General features: G+C 38.0%; 1 protein-coding gene across 1 annotated transcript in view; it reads right to left on the reverse strand.

Annotated features, from left to right (window-relative positions):
• DNAH2 (dynein axonemal heavy chain 2) overlaps window positions 1-24,282 on the reverse strand; it is a 456,831-nt gene that overhangs the window by 109,813 nt on the left and 322,736 nt on the right. Inside the window, exons 45-57 of the mRNA XM_053719507.1 lie at window positions 17,851-18,003; window positions 17,606-17,697; window positions 13,975-14,173; window positions 13,513-13,737; window positions 12,887-12,991; window positions 12,569-12,757; window positions 12,259-12,344; window positions 11,772-11,902; window positions 11,309-11,458; window positions 7,598-7,765; window positions 7,157-7,317; window positions 4,024-4,163; window positions 5-137 (exon numbers count right to left, since the gene is read on the reverse strand). Coding sequence (XP_053575482.1) covers window positions 5-137; window positions 4,024-4,163; window positions 7,157-7,317; window positions 7,598-7,765; window positions 11,309-11,458; window positions 11,772-11,902; window positions 12,259-12,344; window positions 12,569-12,757; window positions 12,887-12,991; window positions 13,513-13,737; window positions 13,975-14,173; window positions 17,606-17,697; window positions 17,851-18,003 — 1,932 coding nt within the window. The remainder of the gene's footprint in view (window positions 1-4; window positions 138-4,023; window positions 4,164-7,156; window positions 7,318-7,597; window positions 7,766-11,308; window positions 11,459-11,771; window positions 11,903-12,258; window positions 12,345-12,568; window positions 12,758-12,886; window positions 12,992-13,512; window positions 13,738-13,974; window positions 14,174-17,605; window positions 17,698-17,850; window positions 18,004-24,282) is intronic.

The following is a 24,282-nucleotide window of genomic DNA, read 5'->3' on the forward strand; positions in this document are numbered from 1 at the left end:
TCACCCCTTCCAAAGTCCCCAGCTCTGCTCCATCCAGATATCGCTCTGCCACCTCCAGCAAAGCATCCTGAGGCCATTCTGAAAACCAGTCTATGGTGGTACAGTTTACAAGAGCTGGATATTGTCGGATACGATTCCTGTGAGGGGAAAAAAAAACTAGTAACAAAGAACTAAGTATCCACATCATTGGTGGTTCTAGAGGGGTTCTGGGGATATGCACCCCCATTTATTACTACTGCACTCCCAAACCTTAATGTTGCTAGCTGCTACACAGAGTTAAATAGAGGGCTTAAAGGTTAAAATTATGAGCAAGGGTATTTAAAAAATAAACTAATAAAGATAGATAGAAATAGGTAGGAGAGTATGAGATCCCCCCAACAGTGTTCCCTGCATCTTTGATATTTAGCTTTTGCGGTCAACATTTTTGCATCCCTTAAGTTTTAGTCTTTAACCACCATAAATCAATCTCATCACAGAAAATGGCCTAGATTCACAGCTGCTCGTGAGGTTACTGAGGGACCTCAATGTAAAGGCACAATTATGTAAGAAATTCAATGAGAATCGCTTGACCTATCTTTTGCAGTAATTTGTTTGTGGGCATTCCTGTCATTAAGATCTCTAGTTGTGTGAGGTGCCCAATACATGATATCTCGGAAACCAAATGAAAAATGCTAGCAACTTGGAAAAACAATAAATCACAACTTAAACACTAAGGAAACACAATTATAAAATGGTTTATGTAAATGTTTGCAATTGTAAAATATTTATATGTCCGTGTTGTTAGGAAGATGTCTCGTTGGCCTTGGCTATGGGCATTCTAGAGATATGGTCGGGATTTTTCATCTACACCTAAACCAGCTTGTGGAATTCATAAAGACTATATTGCTTTCGGCTGACAAGGTTTTTACGTTTTTTTGCTTTTTTTCACTGTTTCCAAGTTTTCTTTTGGACTGTGGATCAAAGGAGTTTTTTTCACTTTAATTAATTTGTTCTGTAAGGTTTTGAAGTTTTTTTTTGTGATGCACAAAGCAATTTTGTGATACGTTATTCTACACAGTGGAACTTGTTCTATGCACAGAGATGTAAATGGTTATGTGATAGATGGGCTCAATTGATTATAATGGAATTTAAAGGGACAGTAAATGTAAAAATCACTTAAATTCAAGCATCATATTTGATATATACTACTATTCAAATTTGATTTACGCATGTATAATATTGTAAAGTATCTATTTACTAATAAATTTGTAACAATTCATCCTTATCTGACTGCCCCCTTGTCAAAGCGTTTTCTGCCTGCCCCTACCGCAGCTTTTCTTCCCTCTGAGGGCTCCTGCTCGAGCGTTAACTGCGCTAGAAGTACGCTTTTTGCGCATGTCGGGTTGCGCTCGTATTACAAGTTGGAAGTAAACTGTTTTTGCTTGCGTGCTAATTTGAAAAAGCCCAATTTACAATATCACGCTTGCGATAACCTATTTCCCCATAGAAGTCAATGAAGAAACAAACCCACCCTACTTGCGTGCAAACACAATTGCATATTCTCAAGTATGTTAACCCGACATGAAAATATGAATATTTCACATTCCAATGTTCTTCACATAGAAAAATATTTCTCTATTCAGTATATATATATATATGTATATATATATATATATATATATATATATATATATATATATATATATATATATATATATATATATATTACACAGTATATCTATATCTAAAAGAACCAATCATTGTCTACAGAAGTTATTGAAGTTACCAATCCAAAACCGATACTGAAACACAAATCTAAACGCAAGGTGGCCTTTTCTTCAACTGATACCTCAGATCAAGATTCTTATATATCTGATGGAAGTGGTTCCTCTGTGCCGACAGGACCCAGATCGCTCTCTCCCCCCTCTCCCCCTCCTTCTTCCTCTTCCAAGTCTATTTCTCTTCCTTCCTGCCTCCTCTTGTCTTTACAGGTATTGAGCGACAGCGACACAGATGTGGATGAAGACCCTGTTGTACGCCCCAAAGATAAAGCTATACCAGCTGTCCCTTTAGGAGGCGCACAAGGAGGGCTGGTAGAAGAGTTAAGAAAGTCCTCAAGAAAAACACACAAGACCAATATGAAGGACTGTGGGTATTGAATCTATCAAAAACGGAGCTTACAGATGGTGAAAAATCCCTATTGAGCAAAGGACTGGGTTTTGCCCCCACAAACACTTTCTCAGCATTTAGAACCATCATTGACATTAATAAATTTGTCAGAAAATTGACTTTGAAAAGGTTTTTTAACATGCAAAAAGAGAAAAATGCATCTAATATACTAGATAATGTTGATGTAAATACAGAGGTCCAAGATGATAACTGTGATAGTAGCAGGGCAAACAATAGTATTATTGTAAATGAGATGAACTCAGCAGGTTTCAAATTTGGAGACTTTATAACTCTCAATGAATTGAGAACGCTTGGAGAGTTACGGTCCGGTTGATTCTGAAATTCAGTCTCTAATAGGAAACAGTCTGAGTTCTATCCTACTAATTTTAGAGGCCCTTATGTAAATTTGTACCAGAAGAGGGTTCAAAAAGACCTCTTAGAATTGGAGACACAGCTGCTCGTGAGGTTACTGAGGGACCTCAATGTAAAGGCATGATTATGTAAGAAATTCAATGAGAATCGCTTGACCTATCTTTTGCAGTAATTTGTTTGTGGGCGTTCCTGTCATTAAGATCTCTAGTTGTGTGAGGTGCCCAATACATGATATCTCGGAAACCAAATGAAAAATGCTAGCAACTTGGAAAAACAATAAATCACAACTTAAACACTAAGGAAACACAATTATAAAATGGTTTATGTAAATGTTTGCAATTGTAAAATATTTATATGTCCGTGTTGTTAGGAAGATGTCTCGTTGGCCTTGGCTATGGGCATTCTAGAGATATGGTCAGGATTTTTCATCTACACCTAAGCCAGCTTGTGGAATTCATAAAGACTATATTGCTTTCGGCTGACAAGGTTATTACGTTTTTTTGCTTTTTTTCACTGTTTCCAAGTTTTCTTTTGGACTGTGGATCAAAGGAGTTTTTTTCACTTTAATTAATTTGTTCTGTAAGGTTTTGAAGTTTTTTTTTTGTGATGCACAAAGCAATTTTGTGATACGTTATTCTACACAGTGGAACTTGTTCTATGCACAGAGATGTAAATGGTTATGCGATAGATGGGCTCAATTGATTATAATGGAATTTAAAGGGACAGTAAACGTAAAAATCACTTAAATTCAAGCATCATATTTGATATATACTACTATTCGAATTTGATTTATGCATGTATAATATTGTAAAGCATCTATTTACTAATACATTTGTAACAATTCATTCTTTTCTGACAGTCCCCTCGTCAAAGCGTTTTCTGCCTGCCCCTACCGCAGCTTTTCTGCCCTCTGAGAAATGGTGATTTTTTGCACACATATACAGTATATCTATATCTATATAATATTAGATGTGTATATATATATATATATATATATATATATATATATATATATATATAGATAGATAGATATATACAGATATATATAGGAATATCTTTTTAAAAATACATAGATCATTTTTCGCTATGTGCAGAACATTGATATGTGAAAACTTTGCAGTAAATACACAGTATTGTTTTCATCTACTTGACTGCAAAAAGCTCCTTTGCACACACACACATATATATATATATATATATATATGTTTACATATGTATTTATGTGTTTATATGTATATATACTGTATATATATGTCTGTAAATACATATATATATATATATATATATATATACTGTACAGACACACACATATATATATATATATATATATATATATATATATACACACACATATACATCTTTAGAGATGTATATGTATTTATATCAATGTTAAAGCTTTTTGCCTGCCTTTTTTTTTCTAACACCCGCGACCTCATATCTTTGAGCCTTTATAACTTTTTAAGTCATAACACTTGTGATTACAGCAACGTGATGATATCTTACCGGAACGGTTCTCCTACTGGGCTCATGCACAGAATAATATGCAGATTGTTCCTCACTCTCTCAATTAAAAAGTTGAATAAACTCTCTTGAGTGTCGGGTATATTGTCGACTCGCGCCTTCTCCTGCAGGATGCCCTTAATCTATGAAACATAACAGACATGCTTCCAGCATATAGAGACTGCATAGAGATTCAAGCAGAGGAACAAGAAGAACTGAGAATATAACAGCAAGGACAGAAAAAAAACAATCATTTAATGCAGGGCTGTGCAACTGGCATCTGCTGGACACATGCAGCTCCACCACAACATTATGTGACCTCATACACACTTCCAATTGTATTCAATATAGCAGAAAGAATTAGGTGATTAGTGCTGCATTATTGTTGTGGAAACTGTATGCAATGTGGTGCACTATTGAAAGCAGACATACTGTATTATTCTTTATATTTATATATATATATATATATATATATATATATATATATATATATATATATATATATATATATACACACACACATATATATATATATACAGTCATATGCAAACGTTTATAATTTCCATGATTTTCATTTATAAATAATTGGGTGTTTGGATCAGCAATTTCATTTTGATCTATCAAATAACTGAAGGACACAGTAATATTTCAGTAGTGAAATTAGGTTTATTGGATTAAAAGAAAATGTGCAATATGTATCAAAACAAAATTAGACAGGTTTAGGCACCCTTGTCATTTTGTTGATTTAAATACCTGTAACTACCTAGCACTGATTAATTGGAACACACAATTGGTTTGGTGAGCCCATTAAGCCTTGAACTTCATAGACAGGTGCATCCAATCATGAGAAAAAGTATTTAAGGTGGCCAATTGCAAGTTGTTGTTCTCTTTGACTCTCCTCTGAAGAGTGGCAACATGGGGGCCTCAAAACAACTCTCAAATGACCTGAAAACAAAGATTGCTCAACATTATAGTTTAGGGGAAGGCTACAAAAAGCTATCGCAGAGAATTAAGCTGTCAGTGTCCACTGTGAGGAACATAGTGAGGAAATGGAAGACCACAGGCACAGTTCTTGTTAAGGCCAGAAGTAAAATATCGGTGAGGCAAACGCAAAGGATGGTGAGAACGGTCAAAAACAGCCCACAGACCACCTCCAAAGACCTGCAACATCATCTTGCTGCAGATGGTGTCACTGTGCATCGTTTAACAATTCAGCGTATGGGAGAGTGATGCGGAAGAAGCCTTTTCTGCACACACGCCACAAACAGAGTCGCTTAAGGTATGCAAACACACATTTGGACAAGCCAGCTTCATTTTGGAAGAAGGTGCTGGGTACTGATGAAACAAAGATTGAGTTATTTGGTCATAACAAGGAGCGCTATGCATGGCGGCAAAAGAACACAGCGCTCCAAGACAAACACTTGCTAGCCACAGTAAAATTTGGTGGATGTTCCATCATGCTGTGGGGCTGTGTGGCCAGTGCCAGTACTGGGAATCTTGTTAAAGTTGAGGGTCGCATGGATTCCACTCAATATCAGCAGATACTTGAGAATAATGTTGAGGAATCAGTCACAAAGTTGAAGTTACGCCAGAGCTGGATATTTCAACAAGACAACGACCCAAAACACTGCTCAAAATCTACTCTGGCATTTATGCAGAGGAACAAGTACAATGTTCTGCAATGGCAATCCCAGTCCTTAGACCTGAATATCATTGAAAATCTGTGGGGTGATTTGAAGCGGGCTGTCCATGCTCGGCAACCTTCAAACCTAACTGAACTGGAGATGTTTTGCAAGGAGGAATGGTCCAAAATACCTTCATCCAGAATCCAGACACACATTACAGGCTATAGGAAGCGTCTAGAGGCTGTTATTTCTGCTAAAGGAGGCTCTACTAAATATTATTGTGATATTACTGCTGGGGTGCCCAAATTTATGCACCTGTCTAATTTTGTTTTGATGTATATTGCACATTTTCTGTTATGAAATTGCTGATCCAAACACCCAATTATTTATAAATGAAAATCATTGAAATTGTCAGGGGCGCCTAAACCTTTGCATACAACTGTTTATATATATATATATATATATATATATATATATATATATATATATATATATATATATATATATATATATATATATATATATATATATATATAAAATCTACAAGCAGGTAGGTATTCAAAATTCAGTCTACTGCACTAACAAGTTAGATAAAGCCAAGTCTATGAAGCGAGTATTATCATAATCTCAAGCAGTGAAGCAGCAGGAATTTGAACACATGAGACTAGAAGGACAAATAATGATCAAACAATATTCAATATAAGAAGTAGAAATCTATGGAGCAGTATTTTTCTCTAATAATGGAAAGGGCTTTCTGGTTTCACATATTGCTACATTAGTCACTTGTGTCCCATTTTCAGATTAAAGAATTATTTTTTTCAAGCAGCAAGTGGACAAGGCTCCCAGCTAGAGAACCTGTCTGTGCACGTTTGGGGTGAGTGTGTAGCACCTGCTATCTCCATTTAACATTGTGAATCAAGTCCTGCTGCCTATTCTCACTTGATTGGTCAAGAATCAGTCCAGGATAATTTAACTCCAACACCTGTGCGTTTAGGAAGCAGCAGTTATTTTTAACAAGGCTCTGAGACTTCATTCCCAGATTTATAAATAAAACCCATAGTGGTCAAATATATTTCAGTAATCTATTTTACATTCCAAAATTTGGGATTGCAGATGCAGCAAATCTTTAGAAATGTCCGAATGACAAACAATACAGAAAACCTTAATTACAAGAAGGAGGAAAATAAATTTACAGTTCAGCATAGAGCAACAGACATACTATTTATCGTATCACCTCTCTGAATTTGACATAATTTTTTAGGGATTTGGTTTATTTCTTTACAGCACATTATCTGCTATCTTTCACAATGGTATACTTCACTGGACACATTTCACCTGTGATATATACTGATTTTGTCCCTTAAGTAAGTCCTCATGCAGGCAAAAATGTTTCTAATAGTTAGATGGCAGGCCCTGGACTACCGCTCGTCTATACCTGTGTTTCCCTGCCAGTACCTGTTACAGAGGTTGATAAACTCTTGATAAACACCATGTGGTTTAGTATATGTTACCTCCTCAAACTCATCTGCCTTGTACAGATTGGGCACCTCTCCGGAGCTCAGCACATTATTAACGTCTTCTAGGAAAGCTTCATCAGTAATCTGAGTGTCTGTCAACAAAAAGACAGACGGACGGCCATCTACTCCAGTCAGGCGGTACAACTTCTTAATGTCTGCGATAGGCAGAAATATCAGATGGAAAGTAAAAAACAAATAAAAGTCAAGAAGGTGGGAAGAGAATATATGGTATTTTTTAAGTACAAATCTCATTAAAAATTGTCCCCAATAACTCCTTCTCTCCCCCAACTCATTTTCTCACCATTCTTTCTTTTCCCTATCATCCCATTTCTTTTCTCTTTTACAGTCACGTTCCAATTCATTGTCTCTCCTTATCTCATTTGTTTTGTTTCTCCCCATCTCCCATCTTTTATCACAATCTTTTTCCTTTCTCACCTTCTCTGAATTCCTGTTTACGATATCCTCTGGTCACTTCAATCTGGAACACCTTGTATTCACAGATGTATGACGCAAGCCTTGCCAGGCTTTGCCGCCCGCTGCCACCAATGCCAACAAGTAACATGTTTCCCCGTGGCTGCCCAATAACTCGCACAATACGGGTCACTGATTGAAAAGAAGAACGGATAAGGAGATAAATAAATTGCTGTATATTTATAGCTCCCTCTGTCTGTATATATTGCAACGTGACTTTAAACTTGCCTTGTGACATACTGCTGTATAGAAAAGGCCATTTTGACACAATGATATAAAGGAGTAATGATACACATAAACACCATACAATATTTTTACATATACTGAATATAATCAATAACATTTTTCGAAGCCCCAGAACAATTTAATGAAGGTGCAATTTTATCCATGTCAAATGATGTTAAATAAAAATCAATTGTTAATTCTCCATAGACAATAGCTACAAGTAAAGAGGTGTTTTCTGTCAATTATAAATTCTCTATCCTTTACTTCAGACTAGCTATACCTTTGTCTTCTTGTTTAACAATACTTACCATGACTTACGGCTAGATGACGAGTTTTGCGTTATGAGCGGCTCGGTAATAATTTGCAAGTTATTTCCACCGCTCACCTCCCTATAGCGTTGCTATTACAGGTTTGCAAAAACCCGGCATTAGCAGGCAATATGGCAGCGTTGAGCTCCATACCGCACACAAATACCAGCGCTGCTTTGAGCTGGTTTTACGTGCTCGTGCACGATTTCCCCATAGAAATCAATGGGGAGAGCCGGCTCAAAAAAAAGCCTAACACCTGCAATAAAGGAGCCTAAAGCTCCGTAACGCAGCCCCATTGATTCCTATGGGGAAACCAAAGTTATGTTTACACCTAACACCCTAACATAAACCCTGAGTCTAAACACCCCATATCTGCCGCCCCTGACATCGCCGACACCTAAATTACATTTATTAACCCGTAATCTGCCGCACCCGACATCGCTGCCACCTACCTACACTTATTAACTCCTAATCTGCCGCCCCTAACATCGCCGCCACCTACATTACACTTATTAACCCCTAATCTACTGCACCTAACATCGCCACCACTTACATTACACTTATTAACCCCTAATCTGCCGCCCCCAATGTCATCACTACCTACCTACACTTATTAACCCCTAATCTGCTGCCCCCAATGTCGCCGCCACTATACTAAAGTTATTAACCCCTAACCCTAAGTCTAACCCTAACATAACCCTAACCCTAACACCCACTAACTTTAATATAATTAAAATAAATCTAAATAAAAATTACAATTAATACCTAAATAATTCCTATTTAAAACTAAATACTTACCTATAAAATAAAACCTAAGCTAGCTACAATATAACTAATAGTTATATTGTAGCTATCTTAGGTTTTATTTTTATTTCACAGCTAAGTTTGTATTTATTTTAACTAGGTACACTAGTTAATAAATAGTTATTAACTATTTACTAACTACCTAGTTAAAATAAATACAAATGTACCTGTAAAATAAAACCTAACCTGTCTTACACTAACACCTAACATTACACTACAATTAAATCAATTACATTAATTAAATACAATTAACTAAATTACAAAAAAAATAAACACTAAATTACACAAAATAAAAAAGAAATCAGCAAATATTCCAATTAGCCAATAGAATGCGAGCTCAATCCTATTGGCTGATTGGATCAGTCAAAAGGATTGAAGCTCAATCCTATTGGCTGATTGCATCAGCCAATAGGATTTTTTCCACTTTAGTTCCGATTGGCTGATAGAATTCTATCAGCCAATCGGAATTCAAGGGACGCCATCTTGGATGACGTCCCTTAAAGGAACCTTCATTCTTCAGTAGCCATCGACAGAAGAGGATGCTCCGTGCCGGATGTCTTGAAGATGGAGCCGCTCCGTGTCGGAAGGATGAAGATAGAAGATGCCGTCTGGATGAAGACTTCTGCCCGCCTGGAGGACTACTTCTTGGCGCTTGGATGAAGACTTCTCCCGGCTTCGTTGAGGACTTCTGCCCGCTTGGATAAAGACTTCTCCCGGCTGGATGAGGATGGATGTCCGGTCTTCAAAAACTGTAAGTGGATCTTCGGGGGTTAGTGTTAGGTTTTTTTAAGGGTTTATTGGGTGGATTTTATTTTTAGCTTAGGGCTTGGGCAATGGAAAAGAGCTAAATGCCCTTTTAAGGGCAATGCCCATCCTAATACCCTTTTCAGGGCAATGGGGAGCTTAGGTTTTTTAGATAGGATTTTATTTGGGGGGTTTGGCTGTGTGGGTTTTACTGTTGGGGGTTGTTTGTATTTTTTTTACAGGTGAAAGAGCTGATTTCTTTGGGGCAATGCCCCGCAAAAGGCCCTTTTAAGGGCTATTGGCAGTATAGTGTAGGCTAGGGTTTTTTTTTATTTGGGGGGGGGGGGGCTTTTTTATTTTGATAGGGCTATTAGAATAGGTGTAATTAGTTTAAATATTTGATAATTTCTTTTTTTATTTTGTGTAATTTAGTGTTTATTTTTTTGTAATTTAGTTAATTGTATTAAATTAATGTAATTGATTTAATTGTTAGTGTAAGACAGGTTAGGTTTTATTTGACAGGTAAGTTTATATTTAGTTAAACTAGGTAGTTAGTAAATAGTTAATAACTATTTACTAACTAGTCTACCTAGTTAAAAAAAATACAAACTTGCCTGTGAAATAAAAATAAAACCTAAGCTATCTACAATGTAACTATTAGTTATATTGTAGGTAGCTTAGGGTTTATTTTATAGGTGTTTAGTTTTAAATAGGTATTATTTAGTTAATGATAGTAATTTTTATTTAGATTTATTTTAATTATATTAAAGTTAGTGGTCGTTAGGGTTAGACTTAGGGTTAGGTTTATGGTTTAATAACTTTAGTATAGTGGCGGCGGTGACGTTGGGGGCGGTAGATTAGAGGTTAATAATATTTAACTAGTGTTTGCGATGCGGGAGTGCGGCGGTTTAGGGGTTAATATGTTTATTATAGTGGCGGCGATGTCCGGAGTGGCAGATTAGGGGTTAATAATTTTATTTTAGTGTTTGCGATGCGGAAGGGCCTCGGTTTAGGGGTTAATAGGTAGTTCATGGGTGTTAGCGTACTTTGTAACACTATAGTTATGAGTTTTATGCTACAGATTTGTAATGTAAAACTCGTAACTACTGACTTTAGATGGCGGTACGAATCTTGACGGTATAGGGTGTACCACTCACTTATTGGCCTCCCAGGCAAAACTCGTAATACCGGCGCTATGGAAGTCCCATTGAAAATGGATTTTTTGAAAGGTGCGGTAGTTACGTTGCGTTACGGCCAAAAAGGTGTGTGCAGTACAGCTATATCTGCAAGACTCGTAAAAACAGCGGTAGTGAAAAAGCAGCGTTATGAGGCTTTTTCACTCATAATGCAAAACTCGTAATCTAGCTGTTAGTTTTTCATAAAAGTTTTCCTCTTTGTTTATTTCATTAACCACCACTATCTTTCAGACAGTATTTCCTATAATTCCTTAATTTTCTATTTTCTTGACCACTTGTTCTATAACACCCACCCACATATATAAATGTATGTATGTATACACACAGATTATATATATATATATATATATACACGTGTGTATGTGTAAATTTCTAGATTTAGATACAGTAGAACACACCATGTAGAATTGCATCAGTGAAAAGGACAAGGCTTTTGGTAGCAGACCCTGGAACCTGGATCTGCTCTTCTAATTGGTGGTTCATAAAATTCTTTAGGGCCTGTAAATCAGTTATATCTTCATACACAGGAGGCTCCCGCATGAAATCCCCTACAGGAGACAGAGAGAAATATTAGGGGTTAGATATGAAAGAGAAGATTCGTGAGAAGAATAACGAAAGTTTAAGGGTCATTAAACATATTTGAATGAAAGCAAAAATGTATAAAAAGGAAAGAAGATGAGAGTGCGGGAAAGAGAGGAAGATGAACGGATAAAAGAAGTTAATAAAAAATAATAACATGGAGAATGATGCCATTAGGCTTCAAGTGCATACCGATAGAAAGACACAAATCTGAAAATATATAAAAGGAGAAAGGAGGTAAAGAGACAAAAATGGTGATAATATATTTGTTGTGGCACCTACCAAACACAGGAGGGGTTTTGCTCGGGCACAAATTGTGGTATGTAAGGTCAAAGAGAGAACCCAACTTTTCACTCAGGATTCCTACAAAAGCCTCCATATCCACTGAATCCACCAGACGGTCGGAAAATACCCTGTGAATAGTAAACAGCTTGCACTTTAGCACTTTGGTGTTTTATCTGGAATGAATTACCTTTAAACTTTGTATTATGTGGCCCCTCATTAAGTGGCTGGGTTAGCATAATGTTGTACAACTTATAAACACATTAACCGTATTTTGTTTCTACACATACACAGGTAAGATGAGGCAGTTAGGACACAGGTAGAAAAATGTCTAGGAACATAGTTTCAAAGTTTTTTTTCTACTTGTTTCATACACACTATAACATGTCCATATTTGTCTTTTTCTAATTTTAGAAACAAATATTTATGGGAATGTACAGTAAATATTTATATTTCTTTTTCTATGTTCAATGAATTTGCATTTTACCTAAAGCATTCATGGACCCATAATCTGCTAATGCTGTGTTTGGTGTCATGGAGGTCTCGATGGGCTCGTAACATGCCCTGAAATACCTAGGGAGGAAAGGAAAGGGTGATTAATACTACTGTATCATTAATTCCACACCATTGCTCGCTGGCCCCTCATCATGAACAAGCAGTAAGTTTACCACCTCTCACACTCATAATGATTCAGCTCTCCTTTTATTGTTGTATATCATTTCCTTTTATCCTTGTCTTTCAATATGCTTATCTTTTTTGTCTTTCTTCTAAACTTGTTGATATCATTCTCTACTCACCTTTGAAATGTCCCTCAGATTAAACAGATAGTGAATTTTAGCTGGAGTGGGAAGGAATCTCTGGGTAACTGCATTGTACAACTCCACGGTAGCCTGTGTTATTACTTCCCCAATTGGCTTCACTTCCTCCTCAAAATCCTGAAGCTTTTGACTCATCATTGTTCCAAAGATCCGCTTGATCTGGGATTCCTGGAAGGCAAGGAGTTCAGTGAGAAAACCTACCAACATCAAGTATTTACTGGACAATGTCTCTGGATAAAGTTTACAGTATCTGATTAAGGTGTTAGCGTAAAATTTGCAGTGTAATTGATTACTCACTGTGGGAAATGTCATATTAATGAGGTTGAACCTGCTCTGGAGTCGACCAGATATAGCCGTGCGACCGCCACCAGGAGGACCCATTGCTGCCATGAGGAACATTCCCTAGAGTAAGAAGAAAGAGACAAACTATGTAAAAATAAAATTAATGTTGAAGAGACAAAAAATAAATGAATTCTTGATATGCTGTAGATACAATGCAGTGAAATGTAAAAAAAGAATATCTGAAACAAAAAATCTGGTAAAGTTTGCAATGAATTAGGAGGAAGGCTGAAGGAAAGGAAATAAATCATCAAAGAACGTAACAGATTTTTGGCTTATTGAGCTAAAAATTATAAGTCTTACAATGGGTAGCATAATGAAGTTGTCTTTGTTCTTTTATGTAACCCTACTTATTACATAATTGAGTACCCTGTATAAACAACCATAACAAAATAGCCATGAAGGGTAAGATGTAGAGTGAAGACCACCTCCATTATTTAAGGAACCTCTAGTTTTCTTACAAAGGATTCAAGGTAAAACAAAATAACCAAGAAATGAGAGGGTCAAAGAAAGTGTTAGAAGAGCTAGGAAGCAATGCATGGTGACATAATAGGAACCAGGAACATAACATAGAAGGAACTAACCTTGACATATTTGATAGACTGGTTCTGTCGATCATACCAAAAACCATAGTCAATCCAGAGACGGAGTAACTCAAGAGGCGGCTGAGATCCAAAGGTGTCTTTGGCGGGCATATTAAGGTCATCCATAAAGGTGATAAGCTTCTTGCCCCCCACTGGCACATAAACTCCCTTTGTACGCTTTTCCACACGGCTTTCAATTATGTTCTGGACATTGGTTGAAGTGGTCTGGTGAGAGAGGAAGGAAAGTAAGCTAATTGTAGAGATGTTTGTGAATATTACTTTAGCATATTCTAAACAAGGAACTAACAAAATTACATAACTAATTCCACAACAAATGACATTTTCTGTTTCTTTATTAAAATGCAAACTTTGTCCCTGTGTATTTGTATCATGTGCCATATACTACTTATAAAACATTGGATATGTAATATGTATGCTTTATAAAATCGACCTTATAAGTACCTGAGACGACATGTTCACTGTCAGTACTGTCCAACTGTTGGAGTTAAGAGATTGCAGGACACTCTGGGCAATGGAGGTCTTACCGGTGCCAACAGGTCCTACAAGAAGGACTGGGATCTGATGGGACACCAGGGCATTGATGATGAATTGGTACCTTACTGTGTCCACTGTGGGTACCATAATCTTATAGAATGGGGTGCTGAGGAGAGAGAGATATAATTATTCCCATTTTCATACAAACAGGAGCACATTTTAATAATGAATTAAAGGGAGCAAAGATTGTCAAAAGAATTAAAAGGTTGAAAGAAAACAAGGAAGTGGGAGATAAATCACAAGACAGAGATGAGAAACGTATCAAAGGATGATGATAAAGAAGATGAATTGGAGAAACAAAGACAATTAAAGTGAATTATAAGGATAACACTTTGAAATATAACATGGTGCAAGAGATAAGAAACTAATTAAGAATATTGCGGTCTGGAGGGCGTGCCTAGCTTCATAGGGATGCTCCCCTGACCTGATCCCATCATTGAATTCTTGCGATCACGTGCACGATCGCAGGATTTTAATTTGTCTACATCGGAATGTTGTTCCAATGTAGACAAGTTAACCCTGTAATTAAAGGGTTAAACTAGTGCTGAGAAATCTTTGTTTTCTGTTGATGTTTATGTCAAGTGATGTGTGTGCACAGAGAGAGAGAAAGTGGGATTGCACCTGCGGGCTAGAGCTGTCTGAGACCCCGCAAAACTGAAGCAAGTAAGCAAGAGAGAACTGAATTGAGAAGAAGTTGATTAGTTTAGAACTGAGAGCAGATTGCAGACAAGATTGACATAGGGGCCGAATTATCAAGCTCCTTCAGGCTCGTTGGAAACAGCAGTTATGAAGCAGTGGTCTAAAGACCACTGCTCCATAACTTGTCCACCTGCTCTGAGGCTTTGGACATCAATCCGCCCGATCCTATACAATCGGGCTGATTGACACCCCTGCTAGTGGCTGATTGGCCGCGAATCTGCAGGGGGTGGCTTTGCATAAGCAGTTCACAAGAACTACTTGTGCAATGATAAGTGCCGACTGCATATGTTGTCTGCATTTATCGATGTGCGGCGGACATGATACGCTACATCGCATCATGTCCGCTCGCACTTTCATAAATCGGCCCCAAAGTCTAGAAGTTGATGGGTTGTGTAGAAAACTTTGTAAGCGCTGATTGATAAAACCTGTATGTAAATTAAACTTTAACAGGGTCTTTAACTAAACGGAAACCTGACAGATTTTTTAACAGAGCTGCTTCCAAGTAGAACAAAGAATTGAGCAAGCAGTTGTTGAGAAAAGACTTTGCTGAAACATCTTCCACAATGTGTTTTGTTGTCTGATGAGATGAAGTTCTTCCTGTGTGTGATTACAGTGATCTGTCTTCCTGCCAGTTTATGCCAGCTTTAAAAACTAACCAGTCATTAACAATCAAAGCAAATTATTTCCAAATGTATACTTGGTGCTTTGTTTTAGTATACGTTTTCCAAAAAAAGTGATCTAATTTCACAGCATTTTGGTGTTTTCCCTTTTTCAGCACTAATAGGTAAACTTGGCGCTTTCCCTGGTGCAAAACAATGTCCCTTTAAAAGGGAAACTAAACTTTTCCCTTTGTTGCATCGAAAACATCCAGTATTACGGTTTACTGTTTGACTGTAAAACAAATGTTCCTCTACTGAGGGAAAAAAATGTGTTTATGTTTGCGAGACTTGTTATTCTCCACCAATAAAACAGTAAGAGATCTGTTTATCACCCAGTGAGCAATCACAGTAGCACTTCCTGTTAACTAAACGCAAACTAGACAGCTTTAACTTTTCTTAATGCAAAACAAAATATATTTGACATGTATAAATTGTGCTCTCTCGATGCACGGTTTTATGACCGCTCATTCCCAAATTAAAAACATAGAATTCTTTTTTTCGCCTATAAATACTTCTTCAAATACTATGTAACTGGAAAGGAAGCCACATTTTCTACAGAAATATGTATTAGACCTGGTTGTGTTAGCTCTGGTAATCTACTATGGTAACAATTTAAACAGTTGCTGCAGGTGATATTTAGCTATAATTGTTATAGTAGTAATTAGTAATAATTAGATCTATAGTAATTAAATCTAATGAAGCGTGAGATAATGTGTTAAATAACCCATAGCCTCATTTCTACCACATAACTGCTGTAAGGCTATATCAGTCTTTGTTGGTATGTTTACTGGGATAGACTTGGCTGCCTTTCATTTGTGTGCTTAGAATGTGAAATGCTATACAAGAAATATTCTTTTTTTTCTCCTATTTTTAAGCTTTTTAGTTCAAAATAACTACTTACATTTTATGTCTGACAAACCATGATTAATAAAGTAAACAACCACTGGTGGCTGTTCCATTGGGACAATGAGGGCAGTGCCGCTACAAATGCCCCCAAGTGTCCCATTATTATTACTATTATTATTATTATGTTTTGCTTAATTGTATTATTTAGTCTTAATTATTCTGAGATTTTTTTATTTAGTGCAATTTTAATTTAATGTTTGTGCTTTTCTAAATGGAATCATGCATCCTTATTTTCCTTCTTTTTTCTCCCTTTCACCTTTATGGGCAACTGCCCCATGCAGCAATGTTATTTTTAGAAACTCCTCTTCCTGTCCATTCAATGTAAATGTATCATCAAGACATGGGCAGCTGTAGTCTACAGCCCTAGATAATAAAACATGAGGGTAATTCATCATTGCAGACTCCACAAGAGTGAACACAATGTTATCTATATAGCACACATGAACTAACGTCCTCTAGCTGTGAAAAACAGTCAAAATGCACTGAGATAAGAGGCTGCCTTCAAGGGCTTAGACATTAGCATATGAGGTTAGAACGAGAAAAGAGAAGCGCTGAGTCTTGTAGTAAATAACAAAGGTTTATTTAGGAACAGGCTTCCACAGATGACACCAGGTAAGCTCCTATCTGACGCGTTTCGCGCATGCGTACATGCGCTTCATCAAAGATGCATATGAATTTACCTAGGTTTAGCTTTCAACAAAGAATACCAAGAGAACAAAGCAAATTTGATGGTAAAATTACATTGGAAAGTTGTTTAAAATTGCATGCCCTATCTGAATCATGAAAGTTTAATTTTGATTAGACTGTTCCTTTAAGATGTTTTATTAAAAGAAACTGTTTGGATTTTACTAATTTAAAAATAGATAGATTTGTAGAGTTGAAAAAGTAATTTTAAGATATAAAAGAGAAAAGCACTAGTTGCAGCCTACTCTAAATAAGCTGCATTTGGTGAAAATATGTGTTGTCATTTTAAATTGTTCGCTATAAAAATAAGATTATGTTTTTATTATGATTATTGTTGTTATTATGATGATTATTATTATGATTATTATTTCTTATCAAAGGATGATGAACTGCACACGAAGCATACACACATATTTCCTGTGTGCCGGCATTCAGACACAGTGCCTGCTAGGAGACCATATATCATATAACATAATCTATTATATATATATATATATATAAATATAAAATAAATATATGCTGCACGCACAGTAAACACTATCACTTTAACAGTCAAAACTCTACAGCAACATTTTTCATACAAGACTCACTTGGGTGTAATTCTCCATCCCTTTGGCAGTTTGTCCTCAAAAGAAGCCCAATTCTTTGTTTTGGGATCAACATAATATTCATAGACGGTATCCTTAATAAAGGGACAGAAAACATAATATGACAGATGTGCAATATCTATCAGCAAACCCCAGCCTTTCTAGTTCACAATCCACCTCTCTTTGCTTAGCTCCATCTCTTTTTTCTTGCATTTGGTTACTCGTTCCTGTTACACTCTTTCTCTCACCTTGTTAGGAAAGCTTCCCTCAATCTCTCTCAGAAAATTGTCGATTTTTCTCCGTCCGTCCTCATCAACAGATGCGCAGACTGACCAGATGAGACTGAATACAAACCACAGCTCTATCATTCGGTTGTAATTCTCAGAATCCGATGGGTTCACCTGCCATAGAGAGCATTGACACAAGTTTGTAATTGCACTTTAGTTGGGGGTTTTTTTGGAACACTTTATTTATAAGTACGCACAAGAGTAGCAGGATACAAATACATAGTACAGAGTATATAAGGCAAATGGTTCACACAACATACATAGAAAAACTGATCATTAACATTAGATTATATACTGTTATGTATAGACAACAACTAACCCACATCTCGGAGCGAATTCTTATTATTAAAGGGATAGTCTAGTCAAAATGTTCATGATTCAGACAGAGCATGCAATTTTAATCAATTTTCTAACTTACTCCTATTATCATTGTTTCTTCATTCTCTTGGTATCTTTATTTGAAAAGACAAGAATGTAAGCAAAGGAGCCGGCCTATTTTTGGTTCAGCACCTGGGTAGAACTTTCTGATTGGTGTCTAAATGTAGCCACCAATCAGCAAGCGCTACACAGGTGCTGAACCAAAAATGGTCCGGCTCCTAAGTTTACATTCAAATAAAGATATCAAGGGAACGAAGAAAATTAAACACACATTTCAAGAGCAATCAAACCAACTCTTCAAGGCATAAAACCTTCACTTGCACTTTGACCCAAGCTACTAAAGCACAATTTACCCCTCAACTGCTCCTCTAAATTATAATTTAAAGACATAAATGGTATTACTATCTGCTGTTTGATTGAGTTGGGCTAAGAAAGTATAAATATCTCACACTTTACAAAGATGGCTTTAGTACACAACTAAACTTCACACCAGAATGCTCAATTCTTAACTGCCTGTCTACTCTACTTTTTGACTATCCAATGATAGGAGGTTTTGTCTTTAGCCAGTGCATAAGGATCAATTTTCTCGCATGTAGCATAACTGTATTAATGAAGCAGTGATATCGTCCTGTTACTCTGCAACAACAGCAACACCCCACATGAAAAGGATCTTTTTACTCAACCTAATCAACCAGTATTTTATGTTACTGCAAAAGTGATTCATCTTTGGGAATCCCTAAAACAGATGGGTAATTTTACTTTAATCTTGTAGTCACAAATATTTTAACCCTTGACTAATCTAAAAAACTAACGGCCCAGATTACGAGTTTTGCGTTAGGAGCTATTCGGTGCTAACGAGCAGTTTTTTCTCACCGCTCACTTACCTACAGCGCTGGTATTACAGGTTTTTACAAACCCGGCGTTAAAAGGCAAGAAGTGAGCGTAGAGCAAAATTGTGCTCCATACAGCACTTCAATACCAGCGCTGCTTAAGTCAGCGGTGAGCTGGTCGTACGTGCTCGGGCACGATTTCCCCATAGACATCAATGGGGAGAGCTGGCTGAGAAAAAGTCTAACAGCTGTAAAAAAGCAGCTTAAAACTCAGTAACGCAGCCCCATTCCCTAGGGGGAAACAAATTTTATGTTTACACCTAACACCCTAACATGAACCCAGAGTCTAAACACCCCTAATCTTACACTTATTAACCCCTAATATGCCGCCCCTACATCGCCGCCACCTACATTATACTTATTAACCCCTAATCTGCCGCTCCGGACATCGCCGCCAACGAAGCCGGCAGAAGTGGTCCTCCAGACGGGCAGAAGTGGTCCTCCAGACGGGCAGAAGTGGTCCTCCAGACGGGCAGAAATGGTCCTCCAGACAGGCAGAAGTCTTCATCCAGAATGCATCTTCTATCTTTATCCTTCTGGCGTGGAGCGGGTCCATCTTCAAGACATCCGACGCGGAGCATCCTCTTCAAACAACGGCTTCTTCGTAATGAATATCTCTTTATGTCACGTCATCCAAGATGGCGTCCCTTAGATTCCGATTGGCTGATAGAATTCTTTCAGCCAATCGGAATTAAGATAGAAAAAATCCTATTGGCTGATGCAATCAGCCAATAGGATTGAACTTCAATCCTACTGGCTGATCCAATCAGCAAATAAAATTGAGCTTGCATTCTATTGGCTGATTGGAGCAGCCAATAAAATGTCAGCTCAATCCTATTGGCTGATTGCATCAGCCAATAGGATTTTTTCTATCTTAATTCCGATTGGCTGAAAGAATTCTATCAGCCAATCGGAATCTAAGGGACGCCATCTTGGATGACGTGACATAAAGAGATATTCATTACGAAGAAGCCGTTGTTTGAAGAGGATGCTCCGCGTCGGATGTCTTGAAGATGGACCCGCTCCACGCCAGAAGGATAAAGATAGAAGATGCATTCTGGATGAAGACTTCTGCCTGTCTGGAGGACCATTTCTGCCCGTCTGGAGGACCACTTCTGCCCGTCTGGAGGACCACTTCTGCCCGTCTGGAGGACCACTTCTGCCGGCTTCGTTGAGGACATCTTGCCGCTTGGATGAAGATTTCTCCCAGTAAATGAATCTTCGGGGGTTAGTGTTAGGATTTTTTTAAGGGTGTATTTTGTGGGTTTATTTTTTAGGTTAGGGCTTTGGGCCTGCAAAAGAGCTAAATGTCTTTTTAAGGGCAATGCCCATCCAAATGCCCTTTTCAGGGCAATGGGGAGCTTAGGTTTTTTAGTTAGTATTTTATTTGGGGGGTTGGTTGTGTGGGTGGTGAGTTTTACTGTTGGGGGGGTTGTTTGTATTTTTTTTTTTTTACAGGTAAAAGAGCTGATTACTTTGGGGCAATGCCCCGCAAAAGATAGTTTAGTTTAGGCTAGGGTTTTTTTTTATTTTGGGGGGGCTTTTTTTATTTTGATAGGGCTATTAGATTAGGTGTAATTAGTTTAAAGATCTGTAATTTGTTTTTTATTTTCTGTAATTTAGTGGGGGGGGGTTTGTGATTAAGCTAATTTAATTTATTTAATTTAGTTAATTTAGTTAATGTATTTAATTTATTTAATTGTATTTAATTTAGTTAATTTATTTAATTGTAGTATAATGTTAGGTGTTAGTGTAACTTAGGTTAGGTTTTATTTTACAGGTCAATTTGTATTTATTTTAGCTAGGTAGTTATTAAATAGTTAATAACTATTTAATAACTATTCTACCTAGTTAAAATAAATACACTACTTGCCTGTAAAATAAAAATAAACCCTAAGATAGCTACAATGTAACTATTAGTTATATTGTAGCTAGCTTAGGGTTTATTTTATAGGTAAGTATTTAGTTTTAAATAGGAATAATTTAGTTAATTATAGTAATTTTCTTTAGATTTATTTAAATTATATTTAAGTTAGGTGGTGTTACGGTTAGGGTTATACTTAGATTTAGGGGTTAATACATTTAATATAGTGGTGGCGACATTGGGGACGGCGGATTAGGGGTTAATAAGTATAATGTAGGTGTCGATGTTAGGGGCGGCAGATTAGGGGTTAATAATATTTAACTAGTGTTTGCGAGGCGGGAGTGCGGCGGTTTAGGGGTTATTATGTTTATTATAGTGGCGGAGATGTCCGGTGCGGCAGATTAGGGGTTAAACATTTTATTATAGTGTTTGCGATGCAGGAGGGTCTTGGTTTAGGGGTTAATAGGTAGTTTATGGGTGTTAGTGTACTTTTTAGCACTTTAGTTATGAGTTTTATGCTACAGCGTTGTAGTGTAAAACTCATAACTACTGACTTTAGAATGCGTTACGAATCTTGGAGGTAGAGGGTGTACCGCTCACTTTTTGGCCTCCCAGGACAGACTTGTAATACCAGCGCTATGGAAGTCCCATAGAAAAACAGAATTTATGTTTACCTGATAAATTACTTTCTCCAACGGTGTGTCCGGTCCACGGCGTCATCCTTACTTGTGGGATATTCTCTTCCCCAACAGGAAATGGCAAAGAGCCAGCAAAGCTGGTCACATGATCCCTCCTAGGCTCCGCCTACCCCAGTCATTCGACCGACGTTAAGGAGGAATATTTGCTTAGGAGAAACCATATGATACCGTGGTGACTGTAGTTAAAGAAAATAAATTATCAGACCTGATTAAAAAACCAGAGCGGGCCGTGGACCGGACACACCGTTGGAGAAAGTAATTTATCAGGTAAACATAAATTCTGTTTTCTCCAACATAGGTGTGTCCGGTCCACGGCGTCATCCTTACTTGTGGGAACCAATACCAAAGCTTTAGGACACGGATGAAGGGAGGGAGCAAATCAGGTCACCTAAATGGAAGGCACCACGGCTTGCAAAACCTTTCTCCCAAAAATAGCCTCAGAAGAAGCAAAAGTATCAAACTTGTAAAATTTGGTAAAAGAGTGCAGTGAAGACCAAGTCGCTGCCCTACATATCTGATCAACAGAAGCCTCGTTCTTGAAGGCCCATGTGGAAGCCACAGCCCTAGTGGAAGGAGCTGTGACCCTTTCAGGAGGCTGCCGTCCGGCAGTCTCGTAAGCCAATCTGATGATGCTTTTAATCCAAAAAGAGAGAGAGGTAGAAGTTGCTTTTTGACCTCTCCTTTTACCAGAATAAACAACAAACAAGGAAGATGTTTGTCTAAAATCCTTTGTAGCATCTAAATAGAATTTTAGAGCGCGAACAACATCCAAATTGTGCAACAAACGTTCCTTCTTCGAAACTGGTTTCGGACACAGAGAAGGCACGACTATCTCCTGGTTAATGTTTTTGTTAGAAACAACTTTTGGAAGAAAACCAGGTTAGTACGTAAAACCACCTTATCTGCATGGAACACCAGATAAGGAGGAGAACACTGCAGAGCAGATAATTCTGAAACTCTTCTAGCAGAAGAAATTGCAACCAAAAACAAAACTTTCCAAGATAATAACTTAATATCAACGGAATGTAAGGGTTCAAACGGAACCCCCTGAAGAACTGAAAGAACTAAGTTGAGACTCCAAGGAGGAGTCAAAGGTTTGTAAACAGGCTTGATTCTAACCAGAGCCTGAACAAAGGCTTGAACATCTGGCACAGCTGCCAGCTTTTTGTGAAGTAACACAGACAAGGCAGAAATCTGTCCCATCAAGGAACTTGCAGATAATCCTTTTTCCAATCCTTCTCGAAGGAAGGATAGACTCTTAGGAATCTTAACCTTGTCCCAAGGGAATCCTTTAGATTCACACCAACAGATATATTTTTTCCAAATTTTGTGGTAAATTTTTCTAGTTACAGGCTTTCTGGCCTGAACAAGAGTATCAATAACAGAATCTGAGAACCCTCGCTTTGATAAGATCAAGCGTTCAATCTCCAAGCAGTCAGCTGGAGTGGGACCAGATTCGGATGTTCGAACGGACCTTGAACAAGAAGGTCTCGTCTCAAAGGTAGCTTCCATGGTGGAGCCGATGACATATTCACCAGATCTGCATACCAAGTCCTGCGTGGCCACGCAGGAGCTATCAAGATCACCAACGCCCTCTCCTGATTGATCCTGGCTACCAGCCTGGGGATGAGAGGAAACGGTGGGAATACATAGGCTAGTTTGAAGGTCCAAGGTGCTACTAGTGCATCTACTAGAGTCGCCTTGGGATCCCTGGATCTGGACCCGTAGCAAGGAACCTTGAAGTTCTGACGAGAGGCCATCAGATCCATGTCTGGAATGCCCCACAGTTGAGTGATTTGGGCAAAGATTTCCGGATGAAGTTCCCACTCCCCCGGATGCAATGTCTGACGACTCAGAAAATCCGCTTCCCAATTTTCCACTCCTGGGATGTGGATTGCAGACAGGTGGCAGGAGCGAGTCTCCGCCCATTGAATGATTCTGGTCACTTCTTCCATCGCCAGGGAACTCCTTGTTCCCCCCTGATGGTTGATGTACGCAACAGTCGTCATGTTGTCTGATTGAAACCGTATGAACTTGGCCCTCGCTAGCTGAGGCCAAGCCTTGAGAGCATTGAATATCGCTCTCAGTTCCAGAATATTTATCGGTAGAAGAGATTCTTCCCGAGACCAAAGACCCTGAGCTTTCAGGGATCCCCAGACCGCGCCCCAGCCCATCAGACTGGCGTCGGTCGTGACAATGACCCACTCTGGTCTGCGGGAGGTCACCCCTTGTGACAGGTTGTCCAGGGACAGCCACCAACAGAGTGAGTCTCTGGTCCTCTGATTTACTTGTATCTTCGGAGACAAGTCTGTATAGTCCCCATTCCACTGACTGAGCATACACAGTTGTAATGGTCTTAGATGAATGCGCGCAAAAGGAACTATGTCCATTGCCGCTACCATCAAACCTATCACTTCCATGCACTGCGCTATGGAAGGAAGAGGAACGGAATGAAGTATCCGACAAGAGCTTAGAAGTTTTGTTTTTCTGGTCTCTGTCAGAAAAATCCTCATTTCTAAGGAGTCTATTATTGTTCCCAAGAAGGGAACTCTTGTCGACGGAG

Source organism: Bombina bombina, chromosome 6, assembly GCF_027579735.1.
Source record: "Bombina bombina isolate aBomBom1 chromosome 6, aBomBom1.pri, whole genome shotgun sequence".
NCBI classification, from domain to species: domain Eukaryota; kingdom Metazoa; phylum Chordata; class Amphibia; order Anura; family Bombinatoridae; genus Bombina; species Bombina bombina.